At 39.4% G+C, this 17,327-nt stretch overlaps 1 protein-coding gene across 1 annotated transcript; it reads right to left on the bottom strand.

Moving 5' to 3' along the window:
* Nucleotides 1–3,125: 3,125 nt before the first annotated feature.
* crata (carnitine O-acetyltransferase a) lies at nucleotides 3,126–17,292 on the bottom strand. Its single transcript, XM_071917545.2, has 14 exons — nucleotides 17,093–17,292; nucleotides 15,097–15,375; nucleotides 13,175–13,293; nucleotides 12,387–12,440; nucleotides 11,894–12,059; nucleotides 10,936–11,110; nucleotides 9,764–9,942; nucleotides 8,630–8,730; nucleotides 8,396–8,515; nucleotides 7,419–7,541; nucleotides 6,062–6,197; nucleotides 5,653–5,715; nucleotides 4,882–5,019; nucleotides 3,126–4,278 (listed from the first exon to the last, which is right to left on the bottom strand). The coding sequence occupies exons 1-14, from the start codon at nucleotides 17,117–17,119 to the stop codon at nucleotides 4,063–4,065; spliced, it is 1,896 nt and encodes a 631-aa protein (XP_071773646.1). The 5' UTR covers nucleotides 17,120–17,292; the 3' UTR covers nucleotides 3,126–4,062.
* Nucleotides 17,293–17,327: the final 35 nt, after the last annotated feature.

Here is a 17,327-nt window from a genome sequence, read left to right as displayed (position 1 = left end):
ACAGTGTATTGTATTTAGCATTATCATAATTTTCTATCACAAAATTAAGTTTACAGAAGAGTTTGCCAATTTTGTAAATTCAAGTAAAAGTTGTATTGTGAAAATTGTATGTGATCCATGAAACTTAACACATTTGCAGCACATTTTCACCTTCCACAATCCTCTTCTTGTATTCAGAAAGAACTGTACATCGTTGCTATATAGAAACAGAATAGAGTTCAAACCCAGAAACAAGGGGAATGGCTGGATCATTTTAGGTGTTTAAGACAAGTGGATTTCAATGGTCATGCATTTGTTTCCCAAACACAACAAAATATGTGACAGAAGACAAGAAAAATATGTATTCATATACATCTTACAGAAAAAGTTTAGACTATTAGGCTACACGTATTGCCAGAAAACATGAATTTTTAACATTGGCAGTAATGGGGAGTCTCCCTGTCTACCCTCTTTCAAGTCACATCTTTCCATGGACTGTGGAACTGTACAGAAACTGCACTTGTTTTCTTTTTGCAACGGCAAAATCAATGTAAAACCCAAGGTTACAGTGTCGATTCATAATTCATCTCACTCAGTCTCAATACCCCTTACAAAATAGTCACATGTGAAAACCCACATGTACTCTCATCATAGTTTGATTTCTGAATTGTGCTCTGACACACTTAAGTTATCAAAATCCCTCATTGCCAAGCTCGGAAAAGGTTTCTTAAGTTTTTCTGTGGTTTGCTTGTTGTAACCCTGGCATACACAATTGCACAGCAGCTCTGTTTATCAGTAGAAAAATTAATTCACCAAAATAACTTATTTAAAACCATTCATCTGGTTGGTTTTTCGCCAGAATGTTCTCCCCTTCAAAGTCATACAAGTAGTAGTCAACGGCCTGAAAGCTTCCTTTTGTGTGTCCAGGAAAAAGCTAGAGTGAAGCACTCATTGTTCTGTCATATTCAGTTTTTGTGCAAGAAAGCTCATACGGGTGTATTTTGCATTTTGGTTAGTCATCTCCTTTGTACCCCAAAATTATGGGAAAGTGAAAGAGAACATTCTACACACTAAAATTTTGTGTGCAGAGTGTTTAACGATTATTCTCTCTCTGCGTTTCAGGACATTAGGCCCTAATGCAACGTTCTCCCCTTAATCACCACTACATATAGATGCACACACACAAATAGACACATACATTATACCACTAACATCACATCAGACCCGTCCTCTAGACTCCACATGACATACTCTGTAACCCAACCAACATTATCTAAACCCGCCTGTCAGCCCCCCAGCTTTATTACTGAATCAGCTCTTAATCCCATTGGTCACACTGGCTGTGGGGCTTTTGGGATTGGCTAACAGGGGTCTGTCTCCATGGAAACAGAAGGGATGGAAGTGGAAGCGGACACACTTTTGCGTGAGATTAGTCAAGTTGGGACTTAGCGCAGCACTCTGCTACTCTCCTTTGTTCACATAGGGGGGTGGCTGAGGGTGCTGAGGGCCATCCTGTACAATCAAATAATTATGTCTCCACAGCACCACTGCATGTGTATTCATGTGTGTGGGTGCACATGGGCAAGGCATGGGGGATGCATGGTATGAAGGTGTCCACACACACACACACACACACACCATCATTCCTTTTGATGAGTTAGTTGCTGCAGCGCTTTCTTTTGTCCATCACATAAGTGTAACATCCATATCCAACTCCTGTGCATATAATTTCAGTTATTCACATCTTATTTTCTCTGTTTATTTCTCTATTCTGCTAAATTAGCCTACCTAAAATTAATTAGGTACAATTTTAACATACAGTGCTGGAAGAACAGGGTAGCTGTCGGATATTATAAGACGAAGTTAGGCTGGTGGTTAGTGCGCATTAGTCGGAGTTAGACAGTAGTTACAGCTACCAAGAGGTATAATTCAGTTTCTTTTATTATTATCAGTACCGACACTATAACTGCTACCTGGTCCTTGCAGGGCATTTGGATAATTTCCCAGTGAAGAACCTCAGAGGTAATCAGAGTTATAGCTATGCCTAACAGAAGGTATCATGTAGTTATCAGTACTTACCCGGTCCTTACAGGAGATCAATGATTTTTAGAAGAATCCGTGTGGCTCTTTTTCAAAACGTCAAATCATTTTCAGTTATTTCACTGCAGCTACCATTAGGGATGGGACGATATGCTTATCTCACGATACGATTCAATATGTGATATGGGGTTCACGATTCGATACAACCACAATACAATGTAGTCTGACTGTGCAGAATTAGGTTTATTTCTGAGCCACAGATCTTTCTAGCGATGCCATTGGCTTGCTCGAATGTAAACAATTTTAAATTGTCATTACAAAATGTAAATATACTTTGGATGGAGAGCTTGTGAAATTGTGATGGGCAAGCGGTCTCATTTGTTATTACTACAGCAGAATAAGATGTAGCTAATATTGAGATTCATTTTTCTGTCCCATGATACGTAATATCACATTTTTGTATGAATTTCGATATATTGTCCCATCCCTATCTACCATGTAACTTCACCAGGTGAGCACCGTATACTAGAGCAAACCATTCACAGTAACGTCATGCCTATAACCGATAACTTACCACGCAATTTAAGCTTGATTAGCTATTTAAAACACATCTAAATGGCTCATAGCCATCTAGGCTAAATTTAGGTTAGGCCTACACGGGGTTGAAAAGTGGAAGGTAGATGTTTACTTCTCTATATATACACATTTAGATGATGTTCAGTCGACATAAAACTTTTTCTTTTGGCAGCAATAGATGTATAAAAGTACACATTCCTCTACAGTAGCCATTTTAAAACACCCTGCTCATATGTCAGTGCTCCAGATAATATAATACTCTCATTCTCCAGACTAGTGGCTTTACTCCCCCTTGTGGATAAATGGGGTATGACCTCAGACAGGGCTCTAGGAAGATGCTGGATGTGCCTGTATACTAAGCAGACAGCTTGTAGTAGTCATGCTGCTATTTCTTTTTTACTTTGGAAGGTAACATACAGAGGCATTTAGACCTCTGATTGTTTTGATATTACATAAAAAATAATCCCCCCCCCCAAAAAAAAACAAAAACAAAATCAAGCTCCCAGTGTGGATGTGTTTACGTGCAGCAATATGAACCAGGGCAGTGCTGAAAAAGAGCATGCAGCAAAATCTGTCCCAAGATAAATGTTACTGTACATCTAGATAGAATGACAAAACAAACAATAAGGTAAGGCAAGTGCTTTCAAAATGATGCATTTAATTTACTGTTTTGTTAAAATGAGAAAATTTGGCATTAAGTGTTGAAATAGTTGTGGATGAAACATCACTAGCCCTTTCCCCCCAGCCTTGTGTTCCCTGCGATATGCAATTCTCCTTCTACATTAGCGTATTCATCTGAATTTCTACAAACATTCATAATGATTGCATCTCTACTGGCTAACAGAAGCAAATCTGTAAAATCTGATGCACAATCTGAGGACGATTCAGCAAGGATTTCACAACTTAGAAATGTTCTGTATTTTGAATCAAATTTTAAATTCAGGCACAATGACATAAGGTACCCTGTCAAAACAAAGCAATATTACTTAATCATTTACAACATGGCATCACCCTAGGGATAAAAACATTAAATTCAAAACCTGTTAAAAATATTCATTTACACAAATCAATCAAAATTTCTACTGGCAAGTATTCTGATATTTATACCGAAAACATGTGCCTCATTATGTGTACTTCAGTGTAAACCTTTGCGGGGCAGAAACATCTGTGAAAAAAAACAAACCTGTGTTTTTCCCCATCATGTGTTTTTATGCATGTGCATCGTGCCACCAGACATATAGCACCCCCTAGTCCTCTAGTCCAGGTATTACAGCATCATCTAAAGTGCATGATGATTAACAACAAAATAAAGCATACTGGTTCAGACCATCAGCTGAGTCCACTGTAGGTAGGGTCTTCCAAATGGCTGAAAGTGGTATTTCTATCATGGAGTCTCGTCTGAGTCATTGTGGTCTTAACTGAGACTAGTGTCCATTTCAGCTGGGATCAGATGAGTTAAGCTTGGCCTCACAGCTTGGCTTTTGGCGATTGCTCCAGCAGCATCCTCATGTCCAGCAGAGCGTCCTCCAGGGCCTGGGCCATGTGCGCCGCGTTCGTTTCTGTACAGCTGTTGAACGCCGACACGGCGAAGTTGATGTGGTTGCTCATGGGGTTGTAGCACGTGGCGTAGCCGTCGGGCACGACGGGGCCGAAGCACATGACGCAGTCCGTCTTGGCTGGCACCTGGAGGAGGGTTTGGGAGGGGAACGGGCGGTGGTTAGTTAAGGGCTATCGATAACAGATCTGCAAGGATTCTGGTCTACTGAGGCTACTGTTGGTGGAGAAATTGCTCTCTCTCCTCTTCTACAATGGATTTCTCCCTGTATGATTGTTGAGCGTCGGTGCAAAATGGAGAGTCTAGAAAGAATCTCTTTCTCTTTGATTGTGACACCAAAACCTGCCAATTACTGCTGACATTTTAGATCGCTGAAACATTTTCTGCTATCAAACTCCATTGTAGCTGTGCTGGAAGAATCTTGACATGACATCACATTGTCTATATTTGGCCAGTTATCCACTGGAATAAGAGTGATACACCAAACAATAAAATGGGTCCAGAAATTATCAATTTATCATCATTCAAATTTTTGTGGAACTTTAATATGACTGAACCTTCTTTTGAAGCTAGGCAAGCATCATCTTTCCTGTGATGTTCGAACCAATGTACAGAATTAATACCATTTACTTTAACACTTTTTTGCAAAGCACTAGGTCATAGTGAGAATATAATTAGCTGACATAGAAAGGTATTTTTTTTTAAGTCATGATTGCAACCCTGGGTCATACCTGGCTGGTGGAAAGCTTGTAGTGCATGGCTACAGCGTAGGAGGTGTCCATGAAGACATCGGGCATGGAGACCAGGTCCTCGATAGCCTGCATCTTGAGGCCCAGGAGGTGTCTGTCTATGGCCTGGCCACGGATTGCCTGGGGTGACAGAGTGTGAGTTGGGGACAGTCAAAACTAGAAAAGTATATTTCCTGGAGAGAATGTGTACACTAGCTGAAAGTAGCTGGAGGGGTACTTGCTTCAGCATGAAAGGTTAAAAAGTTGAAGTCATTAAAAGAGCGCATCTTTTCATCTAAGTGTTTACAAGTCAGGATCACCAGATATAACTATTAACTCTCTGACAATCATTTCTATTGAAAAAAATATATATATTGTAAACTATAAAATGTTAAATACATCTCCTAAAGCTCCTGAAAATATTATAGTTGGGACTAAGTTTCTATCTGAAAGTGTGTAGAAGTAGAAAATAATAATGAGGAAATAGTGGGAACAGCATTACATGTGTTAGCTTTCAATCTCTCTAGGAGGAACTGGTTAAATATACTGGTTTAGATATTTCATTGAGATGAGATAGTTTCAAACAGATGGGACACAGCATTAGTCAAGAATGGCAGATGGGATAATATAAAGGAACAACTCCATTTCCAACAAGCCTTAATAACAGTATCAGCAGATCAGTACTTTCAAAAGGCATGTATGATGGTAACACACTGTGCCTCCACAATTTTTTATTAAAGTGAAATGTTTAGTGGTGCTATGAATAGTACTCACCCTGTCAGTGTACGACCTGTGTGCTTTTACAGCTTTCTCCAATAAAGCCACTTTTTCTGAGTTCTATCCAGAACAGAAAGAAGACAGGAATGTTACTACTACATATCACTTCTAGTGGGTAAACATGTCTCTGGCAAAAATCATTCCTGGTATAAAAGTAAGATTCACTTGGAGATATTATTTAAACAGGAACAGGAAAGCTAAATGTGCAGCAGACAAGGCCCATTCAAAAACACTGTAAATGTATCTGTAAATACATTTCCATATCAGTTTTCTGGAAAACACCTCGTCTCTAGATTTACCTGCATGTGCTTACGATTGCTTATGCCATTTAAACTTCAAGTGTAATTGCTCCAACATACTTAAAGTTTGAACAATTGCATTTTTAGAATGCCCCCTCTCATCACACCTGTTTGCTGGGGTCGTCAAAAGCCTTGGCAAAGTTGGCCGAGTCGATCGAGGCTGAACGGATAGTTTCTGTGCGGCCCAGTCTGAACATACGCAAAGAGGCACTTTCATATGTGGAACCACACCGCTGGTGCAACCTGCCGAGACAGGAGGAGAAACAGTGTGAGGAACAGGCAGTTTGTGTCAAATAATAGTTTCATTGCACTTTACTCACTGGGGTGTTTCCCTTATTTTGTGAGGTGCCTGTAGCTTATCAGCCAGCCAAGCAAATAGCTCTACGTTCTGCTAACACAGCAACTAATTAATAACGAGTGACTATGATTATCATAATACTTTTACCCAGTTTGATGTTGCTGGGGCATTTGGTTATCTATTGCTCCTATGACTTGCTGATTAGAAACACAAAAAGGGCCACACCTATCTACAGTGTTCTTTATCTGCAATCTACTGCTATTCTTGCATATAACCTGAAAGCTTTGGGAGAGTTGAATTTGAAACTGCAACTAAATGTAATTGCACTTATAATAAAAAATTAAAAAAATCAGATCCAAAGCATGGAATTTTCACACAAATTTAGTGCGCATATTTCAAATTCAGCTGCCTAGTGGCACAAATTTCAACCCATATTTCTCAACATTTCTTCCTCTCGTATTTACCTTGTTTTGTAGGTATGTTGTAAGTCATGTAGCAGAGTGTGAATCCCCTGACCCAGTGTTAACACAAGCCCTGAGTGTGTGAATAAGGCTCAATCTACCCTAAGTTTTAGGTTAAGCCAGAATTAAAGTTGCACTATCCAATTTTCACGTTGCTAGCCCAAAATGGCAGCAAGAGGTAACTGTTTGAATTTTTACAACACAAAAAATAACCAGAAATCATGTAGTGTCACATCACTGAACTGCACAAGTTTGCCAACCCAGTCGGTCTGTGATGCTTTATACCCCCCCCCCAAAAAAAACTATGGACAAAATTTGGACAATAATTTGACAAAATTTTGGCAAAAGAAATAATTTGACAAAAAAGCATTTGGAATGGTTGTTTGAAAATTGTCGAACTGAGCAAATTTTTTTCTCTTTTCAAAAATGTCTGGATGGACTTAGAGACAAGGGACTAGCCATTTGAGTGTGAGGATGAGATTAATAATGGTAGTGACTTCTTCTGTCATGTTAAACGCAACATCCGGCCTCGCCCCACCTATCCAGCCATATCATGTGTGAATGCATTCTACGCAGAAATTTTTAAGGAGAGTAGCTAACAGTTTGAAGATTGAAAACCGCTAGCGCTGCTGGAAATGTTAAACACAGCAATATCTGTAAGGGGCTAAAGACGGTCCATCTCCACATGACTCTGCGGAGCCTCACCTGTAGTAGGCCAACTGTAGGGCCATCTGTATGAAAGCATCGGGGCTCATCTTGTGGGCCTTTGGGAGGTTTTTCCCAAAGTGCTCGAACACCATCACCCTCATATCCAGGTCTTGGACCATTCTTGGCGGGAAGGTGTGCAGGGTGGGCAGAGAGGGAGAAAGACAATCAATTAATGGATGTTTGCAGAAATGCGTGTCTCAATATATTTCCATGCCTAATGACACGCAGTATATTAACAATTCAACTTTTAACTTTTAACCTTTATCCGGTTTACTGAGCATTACTTTTGTTTTCTTATTGTATGACATTATTCAGATTTATTTTTTTCATATTCAGCATTAATTCTGTGAATCTTGACATTGACACTTGTAATCTCTTGTTTTACAGAGATGCAATTTTTGTTTTTCACTTTTATAAAGACAAGACTAGACATTAGTCAGATGTTACATTTTACGTCACTAAGCCTGTTTACTAGTGTGTGCATTAAAGTTAAACTCAAAAAGCTGTGCATTTTCACAGTGTATGTTAACATGCTATTACAAGTTATTTCAGTGCACAGAAGTCTGCACTGTTTACATTTAATTTGCCTAATAAAGAAGAATGGAAACATTAAAATCAGTTTTTGCCTCAATTTGTCCCCTAATCCATAAATATTGCACATAATCATGTATCACCATACTAAAAATAGAGCCTACACTGTATAGTTTGTATCAATTCACTGCGGATTTCAGTCATATATACTGTATACTGTACACTGCAGCAGCAGTTATGGTGCAAGAAAAGCACATTATTTGACATTCCTCACTACAATTCTCTCAGGCAGCATGAAGAGTCAAGACAATGTCACCATTCAGGCACAAGCTTGCATCTCTGACCTTCAGGTCACCACAGTTCCTTGTTTCACCTCTACATCAGTGTTTCTGTATATAATACACATTTATATATATATATATATCCAAAATATCACGACTCACATATTCATGTTCTGCTTGGCCTCCTCGATGTCCTTCTTTATCTCAGGTGTGATGTTGAAGCGCAGCTTCTTGGGCATGGGCAGAGGCACCATGGGAGTGCGCACAAGCTCAGGCATCTTCCTGTTCCCACAAATGACGACAGAGAGAAAAGAAACGACTGCATGACATGAACAAGAACAGTGTTATATATAGAGTCACTTAATTTTTTTCTAAATAATGTTTCGGCCTACTTACGTGTATTCTACAACATGGTCAATCAAAGCCACTATGGGTGGGCCTTCAGCAGGGGCGTGCTCGTAGTTCAGACCCCACGTCCCGTCTTCTCCAATAATAAACTGAAATCAAGAACAGAAAAGTTTGGGAATCAAACATACCGTGGATTTGCAGTTTTGTTATGTGTGACTGTGTGTTAGACTTGGGTGAGATTTTTAATTACCATTACTTGTATCCATAGCATGGACCCCAAATTCAGCAGTCACTTAGACGGGAAATGTTTGCAATATTTTCAGCAGACTGGCTTAGTCCCAGGGTGAAACACGTGACAGTGGCAGCTGTCAGTCAGTTTAATGCGGGAGGCCAAATTTTTGCCCAAAAGTTTTGAACATGCATGGTATGCACATTAAAAGACTAAAATCAAAGATGAAAAAAATACAATTACTCAACTAGTAGTTTTACTATAAATGATGTTCACCCAATTTCACTCTATTTACCATGCATATGTGAAGTACAAATGCTGTTTTGATTTCACTTTGACTTTAATGTAAAACAAAGTATATATCATAAATGTCCTGCAAAAACCTGGTCACCAAATTTTTGGTAATAAATTGAAAGCTCACACATTCATGGAGGATGTTCTATAATAATGGGACTAAGCCAACCTACTGAAAATCCATGGGTGTCAGAGGAAAATTCAGGCAATTTTCCTTTATTACTGTAAAAATTCCCTTTGGGAGGTAGGGGCATTTTAGACCTGCACTGATGATATGTATTTTCACATGCTAGGAATAAAGCAACACAGTTGTACAAATTACAAATTGATTACCTTAAGTCAACTGGAGCCTGATTTTCTGGCAAATATGGAAACCTAATCTATGTGCAAATAATTATTTCCTTTTGTAAATTGGGATTTTATTCAAGCGGACTACATGAGACAGATCTGGAAAAATTCCTCCTTCTCAAACCAGGTAAAATCATACTTTTTCAGCATCAATATTTTGTGCAACACTATTTTGTCAACACTAACTGCGTATGTGTATCAGTATATGAGGCATACTGAGTGACATTTTGTGTATTAGTGTATCTGTGTCAGATTTGTGTGCATAAGTGTGTGTGTGTGTGTGTGTGTGTGTGTGATGCCTCTGATCTCACCTGCAGTGTCTTGTCAAACCAGCGGTTTCCGCTGTTCCAGCGACTGCCTCCTCCATGCAGCATCTGGACGGCGGCGCGGCTGCGATACATCTCCTGTGACGTACGAGGCATCGGTGCATCCAAGCACACTGTGAAAATGCTCCTCTGGATAGCTTGCACCGATTGTTTGTTGGTCTTATCTGGACACATTCATTACATGCACACAAAGCAAACATGGATGTTATCATGATTCAATCAGATTACAAATATTAACAAATCAGCCTGAGATATTTAAAAAAACAAAAAAGTACATTCTCATTACAGATCTTTTTAGGTACTCATGTTACATTTTTTCCAAGTTGTTTGGGACTTTATTTCAAATAATTTCATGAGTTACTAATCTATAATAAAATAAAGTTTGCACACCTGACAATTTCAATCATGGGTGCTGGGAGAAAAAAAAACAGAGCAACATAAATATACTACTTGCAAAACTCAACTTATTGTGACGTTTCGTTCATAGACCTTTTTCAAAGCAAACTGTTCATATATTTATCAGTTAGTTAATAATCTGAATTTTTGGAAGCTAGACAATAATTCTACAATTGCAATTACAATTAGTTCAGCCTTCCTAGGCTTAAACTCAATTTCTGAAAGGTCAGGTTGAAATGCTTTATTTATTTATTTTTAAATGTATTAGGGGTCCAAGCACAAAGCTAGATTTTTGAAACTTGTTACATATGTAATGGGCATAACTCAACACCACTTGAATATGATAATGATTAGTCCAAAGGGGGTGCTACAATCACCTTCCAAACTCAAAATTATCCGAAGTCACAAACTGCCAAGAACGATAGTCATAGCCTTTTTTTCCGATAAAAAGTTTAGCCATTGTGAGTAACTTCAAAATGATTTACATCACACTTCTTTCAAAGGCCAGATTTCCCACACCATAGGTCACATAAAATCAAATTTCAAAAGTCATAAAATCTCTTTTCGTTTTTTTATCCCGTCTCCTATCTATACCTGTATCGTATCCCTTTGAAGTCAGTTTTTAAGTTAGTTTAGTTACCATCTAATTCTCATGAATAAAGAAGAACCATTAGCCTACCTACTCTAATCAAGTACCAAGTACACAGGACCTTTAGCTTTGCTTGTGCTAAGCCTTTACATGCACCCACAGTCATGCTCACCCTTGATGAGGTTGAGGTAGGCCTTGCCCCAGGAGTTGCGATGCTGGGTGGTGAGGATGCCGATAGGCTCCTTGTTGGTCTGCAGCGATGAGTTCCAGATCTTCTCCAGCTGGACGTACAGCTGATCCGCTGTCAGTGGAGTCCTGTCGCTGTTGTACACGTCCAGCACAAAGAACTGATTCAAAGGGTAGGAAAGAGATGAGAGGTTGAGTCTATAGGTCCAGCCTCAAAACCAGAACTGGTCAGGTCCAAGGCCATCTTTATTCCATTATATGTCTCACCAATCAAAGTGATAAGCACACTGAGAAGTCTGCATGATTTATATCATCTCACCCTGACTACTGTAATGGCTTTTTTTTCCTCTGTCAAGCTGTGGAACAGCTCCTCAGTAAAAACTTAATTATGCTTTTCACGTTACTTTAATGAAATTCTCAATCATAACATAGCATAGGTCAAAAGCGTTAATCGGTTTTCCCATCCCAGGCACCCAGATGAGTCCATCAAAATCATTCTACACCATTAAAAAACTTGGCATTATCTGACATTATCTGTTAGTTTGACTAGCCCATGTAGATACTTTCTGCATTTTGAATAGCCTCAGCAATGTTACAAAAACTATAAAAACGTCTAAATGGGCAAATGATAAAAAGGGACAGGGAAGAAGTGAGAGATTGTGAGGTAGGGATTGGACAGACCTTTCTTTAGCCCTCACCACCTGGCTGCTTTTGTGCATGTATACATTTGCCTATTTCAACCTGTTGTGCAAGGCATATACTGTACATCATTTAGATAGACTTACTTTGGGTTAGAATTAGGTTTCAACAGAACAAACCCTTAACACATGCTCATAGTGTGACACGACAAGTCTAGCATGTAGCCCAGAATTTGGAGGTTGCCAATTTAAACACTGAAACTCAAACAAATAGCTAACTTGGACTTACAATGTTGTTGTCCTCACCTGGAAGTTGTGCACTACAGTGATGTGTGTGGGGGGCCTGGAGCTCTTGGCGTGGTTGACCACCGAGTCTCTCTTCAGGCCGGGGATACGGCAGGATGACAGCAATTCATAGAACTGATTCATACACAGAGGGCTCCCTCCCAGGTACTCAACCGGTAATGTCTCACTAAGAAACATACAAGGTCTACCGTTAAACAGCAGCTTGGCTTCTTTTTTCTGTATTAGACTTGTAGCCAAATGTGTCATATATTATGATTATATATGTATTCATTTATTGATCTGTTTTAATTTCCTGTAGTTTGTATTCATGGTAAGTTCTCAATATTTGATTTGAAATATATTTGACTCCACTCTAAATTGAAATGGTGACACTGTAATGGTGTACAATGTGGGTGTGTGTGTTTGACCATGAATATGGATTTGGGATTTAACTTTGTATGTGTATAAAATTGGGTAAATCAATCATTGTGGGGAAGGAGAGCCGGGTACTCACTTGTCAATCATTGTCTTGAAGTCCAAAACGCCAGCTATCAGTTTGGCAGCATACCTAAGCAGAGAGAGTGTGCTTATTTATTTAAATGTTAATTTAAAATAAGTAGGCTGATTAAACATTTACATTATTGGTTGCAACCCTTCCTTTTACAGTCATCCTAAGTACAATCCATCAAAACAATCAACAATCTTGTAGGTACTATATAAGCAATTGCAGAAATGTATGGGAAAGACAATACTTTCCCATACATTATCTTTTCTTTTCAATTCAAGACATGCCATGTATGTTCTGGAGAGTAAATAAAACATTCCAATGTACTCAGTAAGTAAGCTGAGAATAGTGTAATAAAGCATCATTCCTCCTCATGGAATTGCCATATTTTAATAATCGGTTACTTCCTTTTCTGAAACGGCCAATTATAAATTATAATAACCCAGTAATACCATCGGAACAAACAATGCTTCCTTTTACAGTCCAGTTTCAGTTTACTTGGGTTGCTAGTGTGTAGAAAGGTTAAAGACCTTGTAGTAAAGGAGCAGAGTAGCATGACTGCCACATAACTGCCACCTAATTGACAGCAATGAACACAGTGAAAATGACTGACAATGACTTTACGATATGACAGCATTTGGAGTAACTGGTGGGTAAAATGTGTATATGGTATAGTGTAGAGTTCATATTCTCAACTAAATCGTTGGAAGTCCATGATGTCTTTAAGTTATGGTTATTGTTGCAAAGCACATGCTCTGTGTGAGTGTGTGTGTGTGTGTGTGTGTGTGTGCTTTCACCTCATTTGTCCCTGCCTGTCATTGAACTCTATGCGGGGCAAAACCAACCCAGGGCTTGAGTGGACCACTACAGGCATCCGGTAGTCTAGATAGGCTGTCTGCACCCACCAGTCTGACAGCTGTAAAACATAAATACACAAAGACACACAGATAGAGACACAATCCATCAGTGATCAAGCTAATGTCTGAAAAATAAATAAATACTGCAGAGATAAGTATTTGTCCAACCATATTTCTGAAAGCCATCATAATCCTAGAGTCCAGTTTAGAGCCATTGATCGAGGTGTTAATGCTTCAGTGACTAATATTGATTACTCTCCAGAAGAATGTGAAAAGTTTTTGATCTTCTTTTCAAAAGAAAATAAAAAAAAACCAAACCAGATTACACCTCCTGATTGAGATTTGAGTATCACCCGCCTCCTTAGGTTCGTTTGAGCAAATTTCTGCAGAAATACTTTTGGAAACTGTATCTCTGAATTGCTTATCATGTCCGCTAGATGTTTACCAAATAGACTCTTAAAAAGAGGTCATTGCTACTATACGCCCAAACATTCTTTCAATTCTAAACAGCTCACTGGCCACTGTCTATATCCCTTCTCATTTCACTGTAGGCCTATCTCTAAACTTCTGTTCCTGTCTAAAGTATTAGAAAATGTTGTTTACAATCAATTAGTAGATTATATGAGTGGAAATGACTTATTTGAAAAATGACAATCTGGTTTCTGCTCTGAACGCAGCACAGAGTCGGCTCTATGTCTCTATGGAGTATCAAATGATCCTCTTCTGGCAGCGGATGCTGGTGAATGTTCTATTCTATTTCTGCTTGACCTTAGTGCTGCGTTTGACACTGTTGATCGCAACATTTTAATTGATCGTCTGAGGGATTTTGTGGAAAATACTGACACAGCTCTTTGGTTCCTATCAATTCTCTCAGATATCCAGTTCTGTTGGTTTAGGTAATTCTACATCCTCCTCAGCACAGTTTAGCTGCAGAGTACCTCAAGGTTCAATTCTGGGTCCTATTTTGTTCTCCATCTACTGTATATGCTCCCGATTGGTCATATAGCCTAATCCGTAGACACAATGGCCCAGATTCATACAATTCAGCGGTAAGAGCTTTGCGCCACGCAAACTTAACTGCGCAGTATTTTGAGTTCATTCATAAAAATTCTGACATCAGTGATATGCCCAAATATTCTAAATGAGTGCTTTCCGTGCCAATGGTATTATGACAGTATTCCACAACGCAAAACTGTCAAGAATGGCAAATTCAAAATATTAATTCAGAATTGTTCAAAAAGCTGTTTTTCATATGTTTTCATTTTCATATTAAGACGTCACTGTATCAATCATAGACTTGCACTAGCATGTGGGGACACAAATGACCTTGTGAAGTACATTAAAGTCATTGAAGTCACACTGGAGCAAGTCTGGAAGTGGCTTGAGTATCCTAAGCACTCGGCAGCATTTGTCACATGTTGCAAATCCTCCAGAAGGACAGAGCAGGTAATTAACATGTATTTAATCCTTTATTGACTCCACGTCTTATTAAAAATTAGTGATTTACTTCTATAAAATAGAATACTGTATCTAACTGCCCTACTACTGTTCAAAATATTAGCGGCCTTCACCAGCATAATACTGATGTTTTGATCTTTGCCAACACCTAAAAGAGCTCTGCTGTTCCAAAACAATTCTACTGATTAATCCTCATCAAATTCCAAGAATACAGCCTTTAAAATGCGTGAGAGCACACTAATATTGAGCTTATGGTGTCCCTAATGGCTGGGGCTAGGGTCTGCTCAGATTTAATTTATGACCAGGAGTCTAAAAGAACCAATGCAGAACATAAGCTTTGTGTTTTCAGCACCAAACCTCAGGATACAATTCATTCAATCCAACACAATCCGGTCACAACTCACCCAGTTCTCAGTCTTTTGCGCTCTCCTCTCAAGGCCTTTCTGCAACCTCTCTCCCACCCCTCCTGGTTTCTGAAACTCTGCTACCAGCTCCTTGGTGTGCGTCAGCTCCTCCGCCTCCACAATGGGTTCCAGGGCAGCCAGGTAGCGCTCGCAGGTCTGCTGCAAGGGCGGGACAGGGAGACAGGACAACCCCCTCTGGTGGGCGAGGTAGCGGCCGGCGATCCGAGTCGCCGACACAGGCTTCACCAGACAACAGGGTTTCACCATACCCACCTTTACCTGAGAGATAGGAGAGTGTAAATTTAATTTCTCTTTAACTAATTGCTCTTAGCCCTGAGGCAATAACTGTTATTGCATCTTTGGCCAGAAACTCGAGTAAGGCCTTACTCTGATATACTGTAGCAAATTATGTTTTGACACTTCTGTTAAGAGCATCAAATTATTGTAATTGCTTATGTTAAAATAAAAGTTAATTGGTATAAATAGTAGAAAACTAGATTTAAAATTGTACATCAAAGAATGCGCTCATGTTTATGTACATCCTATAGTCCTTGTCAATGCTTTTTAACAATGAAGATAGATATATTTTTTGATATATCATCTTCAACTATGTATGGTTGATTTTTCAAAACGAACACCTGTGGCCAGGAGTTATATCCATTGTAATGTGTGGAGGTGTTGTTGGTAATGACTCCAACTTATAAATATTAACAGATTTTGAAATGGAAAACAGACATAATTGATCATGTATCACCATTTCCCAACATTGTGTAACTGTGGTCACAAGACGGGGCGCAACTTGATGCGGGCTTGTCTTCATATTTGTAACTTATTGGTCATTTACAATCATTCTATCACCGACGGCAGGAGAGGGTTCAGAGACAGGAGGTTATGTATTTGTTCGCTTTCTGCTTACCTAAAGGTCACATTTCTCAAAGATTTACATATTACTGTGTTGAACATCTCAAGTGTACTGGAAGGAGCATGCTTTTGAGGCACAACTTTTTGGGAGGCGTGAGTACTGCTGCATTAAAATATTCACACCCACTGAAACATATCCACTACCTCCTGGCCACGGGTGGCAGTACTGAGCGCTTTGCTAAGGCGTACTCTGGCCGGCGAAGAAGTCATATTTGGAAACTTAATGATTTTGGGGGTATCATCGTTTTTAGGTTGATTTTTCAGCACGGCGCTTGTCATCCGTCACCCACCGCCCGTTGAATGAAGTTCAATACATTGTGCTTAAAGTTACGGCAGTCGAAATAGATTTTTTTTTATTGGCGATTGTGCATTAACGCATGTTCGGTCTGGGGCCAGCTGGACGGGGTCTGCTGTCAAAGAGGTCAGAATGTCATGTCCAGTAGACTGGGACTACGTAGCTGCGGCAAACAGTTATGAAAGTAAAGATTTTATTGAAATTAAGTGCTGCTTAGCGCACTCTCTTTATGCCGATTTTTTACCTGAAGACTATAATGATTCGTTAAAGATCGAAATACATGTTCTACCATAAGGCAAACAAGGCCAATTAAAACTGCCACATTTTTAAATGGCCTTTGGTGTGACGTTCTCTCCATACAAGGGAGAACGGCACATATCGGGGCTATGACGGCGTATTAACTAACGTAAAAAAAATATGTAATTTTCCTGTGATAATACATAGACCATCGAACAAAACTGGACATTACTATTTAAACGAGAGTTTGGCTGTTACGCTCATTTTTAAATATTTCTTCCGCAACCGCAGAATCACCTTTGACCTAGTTAGCTACCTAGCTTACTTCAAGAAGAGCTATCATCAGCTAACTTGCCTTAGCTAACAGCTAGCATTCTCTATCCATCGTAACTAACTAACTAGCTATCTTTCGGCAAATTGGGGCTAGTTAAGACGGATATTAGAACCTGAATAACGTTGGATATCTAGCTAATGTTATTCGTTTGCTCACTAAGCAAGCATGTGGCTAATGTCAACAAGCATAGTTAACGGTAAGTTTCTTACCATCGTTCTAGCCCAAATGCCCCACATTCTGCAGTCGGAGAAACGCCCACAAATTGAGGTCAGTCAGCGCTCAAAGTTCAGCAGAAAGGATGTGGTATTTTAAAAAAATTTTCGGGTCACAGTAAAGGCAGGCAAGCGCCACCTCTCCCTTCACAACTTCACAACAACAAGCTCTGACACAAAAGCCTCCAGAGGCAATATCGCCCAGCTGCAGACCGGGCAACTACTCTTACTA

This window comes from Centroberyx gerrardi, chromosome 2 (genome assembly GCF_048128805.1).
Source record: "Centroberyx gerrardi isolate f3 chromosome 2, fCenGer3.hap1.cur.20231027, whole genome shotgun sequence".
In the NCBI taxonomy this organism is placed as follows: Eukaryota; Metazoa; Chordata; class Actinopteri; order Beryciformes; family Berycidae; genus Centroberyx; species Centroberyx gerrardi.
This window is presented reverse-complemented; position numbering and strand designations above follow the sequence as displayed.

What these genes read in the sequence shown, in the direction of transcription:
- crata (XM_071917545.2), bottom strand. Translation starts at nt 17,119, where the DNA reads ATGTGGGGCATTTGGGCTAGAACGATG. An exon ending in GGTTTGACAAGACACTGCAG is followed by an intron (nt 8,731 to 9,763) that starts GTGAGATCAGAG and finishes TCTTGATTTCAG; the next exon opens with TTTATTATTGGAGAAGACGG. An exon ending in GCCAAGCAGAACATGAATAT is followed by an intron (nt 7,542 to 8,395) that starts GTGAGTCGTGAT and finishes CTTCCCGCCAAG; the next exon opens with AATGGTCCAAGACCTGGATA.